The sequence below is a fragment of the Limulus polyphemus genome, unplaced genomic scaffold (genome assembly GCF_000517525.1).
Source record: "Limulus polyphemus unplaced genomic scaffold, Limulus_polyphemus-2.1.2 Scaffold982, whole genome shotgun sequence".
Classification (NCBI taxonomy): Eukaryota; Metazoa; Arthropoda; class Merostomata; order Xiphosura; family Limulidae; genus Limulus; species Limulus polyphemus.
Genome location: NW_013666592.1, coordinates 39,465 through 49,645, shown reverse-complemented (window position 1 = coordinate 49,645; position 10,181 = coordinate 39,465). Strand labels below are relative to the sequence as shown.

Sequence of the window (10,181 nt, the reverse complement as noted above, 5' to 3'; positions counted from 1 at the left end):
CGAAATTCATAACAAACAAACAAACAAAAGTTGTGGAGTACCTTGCCTAAAAGGACACCTTTTCTTGAAATTACACCAATGTGTAAATGATGATTATTTAATTTGCAATTAAGGTTACGACAGTTGGATTTAACTAGTTGAAAAAAGTCTTTTATTCGTCATCTTGATGATAAGTACACCTGTAAGACTGGGAATACGAACAAAATTAAGATATATGAAGTCGTTTTAACTGAATTATTAACTTATTTGCTAGTCTCCAGCTGTTTGTGAGTTAAAAGGCAATAGAGAACGGGATGCAACTCCAAGTGAGGAAATGAACAGGAACAGGACTTTCATAAGATCAACATTCACCTCATAGGCAGGAGAGCAGCTCCAACCTAAAACAATTCTGTCGCCTAGCAAACCTTAAACAGGCATTAGGAAACTTTAAAGCAATAGCAGTACAAAGTAAGATAACAGTAAAACCTTCCCTGGATTAACGTAAACGACCTACGTTGAGATGCTTGTTTAGTTTTCTCTCATTTTAACACCACTTACGTTACACGAAGATATGTTGTTAAAACATTTGTAATTTCCAGCAAAGAAACGGAAATGTAAAACCCGGAAGCTGTGCAGGGAAGCCATCAACTTAAAATATCATATCATATCATAACGATCACCGATTTTTGATGTGTGTTGTTTTAGGGTTATCAGGTAACTTCGTATTTGTATATAACTATTACTTTCTTTGGTATTGTTTGTTTGATTCTCCTGAGAATAGTTATAGATTACATGATATATTCAAAAGATGACATCACAAATTGTGTATGTATGTATATGACTTGGCTTATCTTGCATGCTCTCATTGCTAGTCTGGTCAAGTCTTTTCTTTATTTCTATACTTAAATTATAAGTTTTGTTTTTTTAGGGTGTTTCCGTTTATTATTATTCTTACTAAAATAACCTTTGATTTCTCCATTATTGAAACTTTACTTTTTTAGATGTTTTAATTCATCAGTTTAGGTTAAATTGTCAATATTAACCTTTCTCATTACTTTATTTTATTAAATTATATACATTAGATGGTTTATTGTCCACATGATAATTTTTTACTGGAACAATGGCTTATCTTTGACATACAGAAAGTTAGTCACATATTATACGAACGACTTATATATGTTATTGCATTTGGCATGTCAATCCGTGGCATTACAGTTAACATATTTAAAATTTATATATTTGGTTTACAACGAATTCTAAACTGTTCCACAGTACAATGTCGTCACAACATACCCATAGCTCTAGAAATGTGTCATAGCCCTTTTCGAGGAAGAAAATGTCTATAGCGAGATTTATAGACGATGCAGGTTAAAGTAGGCAGTATTTCCAAGAAATTAGTCTTGACTGTTTTCCATAAAAACACAATAGATTGTTTAAAACGGAAATTGGTTCCAAAACCAACCACACCTCAAACCGACCTGAGCAATGTCTCATCCGCAAAATAAAAGATATGGTTACGAACGAGAATCTTCTGATCCAATACGTAAAGAAGTTGGGCATACCTTCTTTTATCGTTAATAAGATATTAAACGAGGATTTGAAGCTGATGAAGGTGTGAATTTTTCAGCCACATCTCAAAATAGTCGTTTATTTTCATTAGACAGGTGACTGAAGAAACTGGAATCACAGCAGTCAGATCAAACACGATTCAGTGGTTAATTTGTTGTACTGTAGAGTTATGGTTCCGTCGTTCACGTCCCGTTACCATATAAAAATCGCCCTCAGGACTTTGGAGCTGTAGGCGCATTAAAATATTGACGGTCAAATTTCACTGTTAGTTCTAACAAGAGTAGTCCGAGAGTTGGTAACGGATGTGTTAATAATCTGACTTCCCTCGGGTAGAATTGTGCGAAATTCAACGCTTATGCTGATTACACCAATCCCATTCCATTACATACATGTCAGTCACCCAATACAGCTCCAATGGAATTTGCACATTTGTTCTATTTAAACGCGACCTCGAAACCGATGCCTACATACAACATTCAGTGGATGGTCTGTGGTAAGAGTTTCTAGGTGTATATTCTTTGCAGAAACTTGTTACGATGGAAATTGCGGTGTCGTAATCAAGATCATAATACTGGGCACGATAGACGACGAAAGAAATAGTCTTAAGGGCAACACGGGAAAATAAAAGAGAACAGAAATTTGAGAGTGGAAGGTTCCCCTAAGGATGTTCAGGAACAAGGCCCCCTCTTCATCCACGAAGAAAAAAATCGAAGAAAAAGCTATGGGGTTGGAGTTTAAAATAAATGAGTGAAGGGAAGTATTGTGAGCTGTAAATTAGATATCGGGAGTGAAGAAAAATAAGAAGGGGGAGTAGATTTCCATTGGGATCGATTTGAATCTTATAACAAGGGCCGTTTTCAAGACATTGGGAGTTTTTCTTTTGTTGAACTTTAATTTATTTTGTGCTTTTATATATAGTTTCTGTTTGATATAGATCTTCTTGGCTAAGGCTGTTTTTTCCTGTATTTTGATTATTGATGATAACTCACTTTCCAGGCAGTGAGTAGTACCCTTTTTTTGGCAATGTTCATGTTGGCAGTAAAATAATTTCAAGCTGTGACTTCACCAGACACATCTACTAACATTGTCATTTATAAGCCAGATGCCTTATCCATTAGGCGATGCGGCTGGAACATCATGTTTATGAAATGCGATTAATCTCCTTACTTAGAGAATAAATGAGTACCACAAAGACTGCCTATTGTTGAACTAGCTTAGCATAATAAGTTCAAGCGATGAAATCATGAAATCGCGAGTTATGTCAGCTCGAAAATTGCATAAAGAAAAAAGTGCATTTATATTAACATATGACAATTAGGTAAAGTAACACATGACCTTAATCACGTGCTCCTATCAAATAAAAATGGCTCTGTCTTGTTATCAATGTTTTTTTTTTATAGATATAGAAAAATGACACATGAATTTGGCTTTTAATATCTTTTCCCATCAGAACCAGCCTGTGGTAAAAACGAGAATTATAATATTAATATTTATTATACGTAAATCACCTGAAGGAGACTCGTAATTTTAGGTATCGAATAAAGGATATAATGCTTGATGACGTCTCCAGATCAGAACTAACAATCCTATCAGCTGAAAATAGAGATACCGGGATGTATACTTGTGAGGTCCAGAACAGTTGGGGAAAAGACGAGACCAATATCCAGTTATTGGTTCTGGGTAGGTCTTATATATATTTATAAACAGTTAATAGTTTTATGTAATTATCAAATACAAAATATTGTTTTATATGCGGCATACAGAAGCCAAGTAACTCAAAGAATAACCGTTGTCAACTTATTGATGCCAGGATGGTCTCACATACAATAAAAAACTATTGTTCGTTTAATACTTTTAGCAATCCTTAAATGGAAAATATTTCACCTGTAGACTAAATATCAGATACTAAACATTTAGGAGTCCAAAGCTATTCCTAAATACAAAATTGTACTATTTTTGTCCACATAGATAATCTAGAACAAAAGATAAGTAAATGATACATCAAGTAAATTATTGAAGCTTGAAACTCCCCTGAATTCTTATAGATGTCCAATAAATGAGACTAAGGAATGAAATACTAACACTTATTAACTTTCGTTAAGTAAATCTCTCGTATGACTAACATGTTGAACATATTGCCTTGAACACAATGTTGTCCACATTATATTTAAGAATTACGTTACGATAAAGTTTTATATTTTGATTAAATCTTTGCGTGTCTTATCGTTGGTCATACTGAAATAACTTAACATGGCATTGCTATATGTTGAAATACAGTTTTAAACTATTTTAAACAATTCGCATTATTTTTGCTCTTGTATGAACTTTTTAGATCACCCAGCTCCCCCAGAACACATCAGAGTTAAAAAGGTAGATGAGCGAAGCGTGAGCCTAGAATGGGGGGAACCTCCGTCTGGAAATAATCCAATCAAGAAGTACATTTTATCTTATAAAACTGAAGGAGGTAAGGTTTCTGATAATGTAAGCTAAATGATTTTTACACAAGCATAAAGTTTTTTTAAATATAGTTTTCAAGATTTTGTTCTGTATCGAAAAATAGCTGTCAGATTTTTCAATTACTTTTGATAGACGTCTCTGACGTCTTTGTTGGAATGTTTTGGGATTTTGTCTCTCATTTTTCGCAAGTAGGATGTTATGTAAATTTGTTTTCGTATTGTTGTTTCAAGAGTATTTTAACCAGTTGTAAACGTAGTAGAGTTTGGCCTTTCATGAACTGTTCCTGCCTGCTTGTAGAGGGTTTTTATATTCATTATATCTTTAAATCTTCCAATATTTGAAGGAAACAAATCAGTATTATTACCTCTCCGATCGATTTGAAGCTTTTGCCAACACCGTAAGCGCAAGCGGATATCATAGACATTCAGTGGCAAACGTCTAACTCGCTTCTAGTGGTTACCGTGTTCTGCTGTTGGCCACAATTTATAACTGTGGCAGTCAATTCTGCTGTTTAATTAAGATAAACTGTGCAAGTGGCTCACTAGTTGCCCTTCTTCAGGTGAATTGTTTTAAATTAGGGGCGACAATGTCGTTTGGCCCATGTGTAACATAAGTCGCCGTTCAAGTTGAAAATACTAAATTGTAAAATGGCCAGCTATGATAAAGAAACACGTTTTAGTTTATGCTGTAAAAATGTCATTAATAAAAAGCAACTGAGATAAAGTTAGCGTGTGGTACACGTATCTTGTTAGCAAAGGGACAGATCCAGTAGTATAATAATTATGTTCCAACCAGTAAAGGTCAAAATGAATGTGAAGTTTCATATCAGGATTACACATTTGTTTTTTCAATTTGTAGATAGCACAAGAAACAAACCACAAAAAATAGTTGTTCAAGGTGACCAGAGAGAAGTAGTTATCAGGGATCTCAAGCCAATGACCACTTATTTATTTAACTTAGTGGCTGAAAATGCTATCGGTCGGAGTTTGCCAAGCGCTGATGTGTCAGTTATTACAGAGGAAGAAGGTAAATTATTTGTTTTATTACATTTCTGGATTTTTAAAAATCTACATTTTATTGGTGCTAATTTATTTACTTAAATGCGTGTTTCAGCTAAACCTTTTTATTTGCTAAATATAATAAAATACTAATACATATTTATAACCTCAACGAATGCTGCAGTAATTTGTATCCATTTATTTTCAATAGATCACAAATTATCACAAGAAAACTCATGTGTATTAACAAACCTGTAAATTCATCTGACATAATTTCTGAGTTAAACCTAAAAATAGTTTTGTTCCAAATCTACTGTAATTAAGTTCGATTATTTCAGTCAATATTTTTTATTATAGTACTGTGTCATCCTGCAGAACTAGTTTTATAATTCGTAATACGCTTTTACCAAAATAGTATTATTTCCTTACCATAATTTTAATTCATTTTGTTGATCTTAATTGTAGCCCCTACTAGTCCCCCAGTTGCTGTAGAAATAGTACCAGTGAATTCACGTGCACTGAAGGTGACATGGAAGGTATGATTTCATTTCTATTTTTTTATGAGTATTCAATCATAGAGTGAATTTTTTTATATTGATGTTAACTAATAAAATTAATTCTTGAATAAAAAGTTATAGCTTCAGTTCATATTTCACACTTTTACGTTTCCAATCTTATTATTGCTGTAAAATATCTGCGCACAGCGGCAAAGTTCAAAGGCCCCCTCATGATTCACAGAGGCCCTAATGTATCAATCAAGCTTCTTTATTATCTCCAATTTCTTCTATAACTACCCCAAGGGGTGTCCGTACCAGAAACAGAACCACATTAGGACACCTGCCCTTGGAACCTGAACAGGTGAGGCAAGTTTGATCCTTCTAACTTGTTAGAGTACGAATACATTTTCAAAAATGACACTCCGGGCTTCCGAATGTGATGAAGAACACAAAATCCGATGCAGGTTTGGATTCAGCTACCCTGATATCCTAATCGTAGACCGTCATCATGCCTATGTGATATTATAGATGTGTTTTAGCCCCACTTGGTAAGAGAGCTATTATCTATAAATAAGGATACCACCGAGTCCACCTGCCAAGGATGACACTGGTAACTTCAAAACTGTGAAAGGAGTTCGCGACCAAATAAACAAAAACACAACGTAAATTAATATAAGATACAACTAGGCCTTAAAGTGGAAACATTAGGCTTAACACATAAATTCAGATACATACACAATTTGTAGTTTTAGCTTTTATGAACGATAGTTACTTTAACAAATAAGCTAACTAAAGAACTGATAATCTTATACATGTTTAATGTATAACATAGAGTTTAATATTTATTAAACTATTAATGTCTAGCATATAATATTTCATTTGATGTATAATGTATAATAATTAATTTATAACGTACGTCTTAACGTTTATTACAATAATTTATGTATAACATATTATGTTTATAATGTATTAGAAAAGACATGAATTTTGTTTTGTTAAATTTCCTTTGCATATTAAAAGAGAAAGGACAGATTTTACTTAAAAATCATTAATTGAATATTATTACTAGGAGTACCTTGAGAAGATCATTACAGGCAGTGCTTGAAGTGGGGGAAAAGCGAAAGTGGGATGGTTTGTGAAATTTTTGAGGCTGAGTACTATACGTTACATAACGTGAACTGCACTTTGCAGAGTGATTTGCAACTTGTGTGGCAGTATTATTAGTTAAACGCAGTTTAAAGGGGAAATCAAATAATAAGATTAAGTATAAACAGATGTATACTGTTACAAGTTATAGTATGAAAACTCTGATGGTTACTTCGTGGTTACGATCTCGGTCACACCGACCGAGCCGTAGCGAGAGCGTTCATTCTCTCCATCCATATACTACTGTGTCTCATTCCTGTTTTGCTCTTACACGAAATTTTAAGAAAAAAAATATTTATCTCCCAAGTCACTTGCCGCCGTAATTACTTATTGTATCGTCTATTGAACCTTTCCCATCTGAGAAGCTTACAGTCTACTGAAAAGTAAAGAGATGGTTTTGGGCCCTCCAGAAAACAAGTGGGATGGCATCCTGCATCATCCTGTCCCACTTCAGGCACTGATTACTGGGAAGAAAGTCTGTGCCAAGGCCGGTGCCAAACTCTCCATAGGTTTGAGAACTTTCGTGAACATCAATTACCTATTGAAAGAAAAGGAGACTACGGAGGAACGTCGTCATCTTTACATTCAACAGGCAGTTACAGTTCATTAAAGTTCTGAAACTTACTATGTCTACTTTGCCTAAAGTTTCACAGAAACAAGGGTAAAAGTAATAGTATTAAAACCATCGAATTTACATTGGGTTATTTACTATTGAAAATAAAGTAATGATGAAGATACACAACAATAAATAATAATAAAGTAAAATGGTAAAAAAAAAAATCTTACTCTGGCGGTTGCCTCCATCTGATCAGTAGTTCGAGCTTAGAGGTGGCGCTACGCTACATGACTAGTGATGGGAATCCATAATTGGAAGTAGGTGAACTTGTGCTTTGTCCGGCGCTAAGTTTCTCTAGCGTGTAAACCAATTAATCAATTTTATTTTTAAATTATCAATGGCTTTACTAATACATGCCTAACTTCATCAAAATTAACTGAATGGCTAAGTCTGAAATAATGTAATTTGATTGAGTTACGGTAAAATTGTGTTTAAGTTAAATATACTTTTGATAATTTACCGCCTATCATCATGACTCTTAGTTACAGTTAAAAATCTACCCAGCAAAGAGTAACGAGTCTTTCTTATTTATACCCAAAGGCAAGTTTGTTGCTATTTGATGATATTTGAAAACATATCCTTAAAAAAATGATGAAAAGAAAAATAAATGTAATGAAAACAGCAACAATAACATTAACCTCTCCTCATCAGAAATAGTGAATGATGTTTGTTGTTTTTTTTTTCAACATTTTGTCATAATATGTTTAGAATTTTCATTCTTAGTCTAATGGTTGCATCAATAACAATGTTTTGTTCTAAAGAAATTTCAGACGGACGATTGAAAGGTACGAAACAAGATTAAGATCCCATTTTTCTTGTGAAAGAACGAATCAACGACGCTGTCAGTTTGTTTGCCCAAACACTCAGATTCACTTTAGCATAATAATAGATATGTGAATGACTTCTATCGGTAAACAGAACTGCACTTTAAAGCTGAAAAACGAATAACGTCCGTTATGACAGGGCCTGCCCCCCAATGGCACAGCGGTATGTCTGCGGACTTACAACGCTAGAATCCGGGTTTCGATACTCGTGGTGGGCAGAGCACAGATAGCCCATTGAGTAGCTTTGTGCTTAATTACAAACAAACTGACATGGCCAGTGTTTTTTTTTAATTATTATTTTCTCAAATCTTAAAATGTTTGTATAATTTAGGTGTCTGTCATTAAAAAAATAGATTAGTTATGAATTTGCTAAAATTAAATTGCGTTCAATTGTTACAACTATTTTCACATACTATATTCTAAATCAAGTATGTGTTTTACAGAGACCTGTATCCACAGAATCCTTTCGCACTGTCAAAGGATACTACATTGGCTACAAGGTTGTTGGTAGCGAGCAGGACTTTATCTATAAATCTGTCGAAGTAACCAGTCATCTTATGCCTTACGAGTACGAATTGAATAATCTCCAACCAGGAACAAGCTACCTTGTCGTAGTCCAAGCTTTTAATCAGAAAGGAGTTGGACCAGGTTCAAGAGAGACCAGTGTTAAAACACCAGAGTTTGGTAAGAATAATATCGATAACATTTTCATAAGGAATTCTGGGTAATACCTCTTAAATTTTTTTCCCAAGTTAAAAATTCAAACGTGACGCTTTTGTAAAGAACTAAAGATCAAAATGAAATATTTTATTTAGCCTAGAAAGTAATAATTTTTAAACATGCCACAACAGTTTGTAAAAACTCGAGGACACTAAAGTTAGAATCATGGTAATATTCGAAACGAAAGTAGTATGAATACCATAGAACAGATCTTGATGCCATGATACACTTGAATAGTGACTTTATAATTAGTAAACAACTATATCATAATGAAACTTAGTTGAATGGACGTCAACTGTCTGTCGTAGAAACACAAGAGTAGAGGACGATGTTTCAAAAGTCTTCCGCCTGAAGATGCCTAACTTAATCAAAATTAACTGAATGGCTAAGTCTGAAATAATCTTTAATTACTGATTATAAAAATTCTTTGATTATAAGTTACTGCTTTTACAGTAAGGAAGAATATTTTAAAAACAGGTACGACGTTTCGATCACTGATGCGATCATTCTCAGCTACACTTGAAAATGATCGCACCAGTGATCGAAACTTAGTACCTGTTGTTTTTTATTTTTTTGGGGGTGGTTAGAATTTCCATTTACCAGACCGATACAAAAGGTCTAACGAGAGTAATGCGAGATACATTTGAAGATGGTAGTGGGTTTGAATACTCTGTCTAAACAATCTATAAAAGAACAATATCTTGTATGTGATCCTCTTGTACACACCTTTACTGTTTTTTCTTAAGATCCACCTGATCCTCCAAAAATAACGCTGTCATTTGCATCATCTTCCTCAATCGAGATCACATGGCAAATCTCTAGTCGAAGGAATAAACCTATCTCAGGTAATTTGTTTATTTATCTTGACGGAACCAGATGAAAGACAGAGTACTGGTGTTGTTGAAAGCAATTAAAATCCAGTTAAATTGATTTATGAAATCACTTGAGAATAGCATCAGTACATCTCTAATGTCAAGTTAAGATAGGGTTAAATAACATTTATATCATGAAAACGTGTAATGAAATGGCGTAAAGTGAAGATGAGCCTAAACACCGATTTAAAATGTTCACCAAAAATAATTGAATATTACTGCTGAATGTTGAAAAAACAGATTTAACCTTGTTAAAAGGGTGTGAAAGGAGAATTAAATAACGTTGTTAAAGCCAGGTGGCAGTGGTGTTAAATAACTTTATTTAAGTCCAGTGAAAGTATTTTAAATGACATTGTTAAAATAATTATAATATTTTGGCACTTGTGTATAAAGTTAAAATCATAAATAATATTCAACGTTAAACTGGTAAAAAATAAAAAACATTTTATTTGGCCTTTAGATAGGCCAAAATAAAATTTTTTTATTTGTGTCCCAGTTTAACG

At 33.6% G+C, this 10,181-nt stretch overlaps 1 protein-coding gene across 2 annotated transcripts in view; it reads left to right on the top strand.

The window, feature by feature from the left end:
- Positions 1 to 10,181, top strand: part of LOC106461537 (Down syndrome cell adhesion molecule-like protein Dscam2) — a 97,437-nt gene that overhangs the window by 62,826 nt on the left and 24,430 nt on the right. For both annotated transcript variants that reach the window (XM_022388526.1, XM_022388527.1), the window contains exons 13-18: positions 3,080 to 3,228; positions 3,881 to 4,012; positions 4,864 to 5,031; positions 5,469 to 5,539; positions 8,530 to 8,770; positions 9,553 to 9,651. In XM_022388526.1, coding sequence (XP_022244234.1) covers positions 3,080 to 3,228; positions 3,881 to 4,012; positions 4,864 to 5,031; positions 5,469 to 5,539; positions 8,530 to 8,770; positions 9,553 to 9,651 — 860 coding nt within the window. The remainder of the gene's footprint in view (positions 1 to 3,079; positions 3,229 to 3,880; positions 4,013 to 4,863; positions 5,032 to 5,468; positions 5,540 to 8,529; positions 8,771 to 9,552; positions 9,652 to 10,181) is intronic.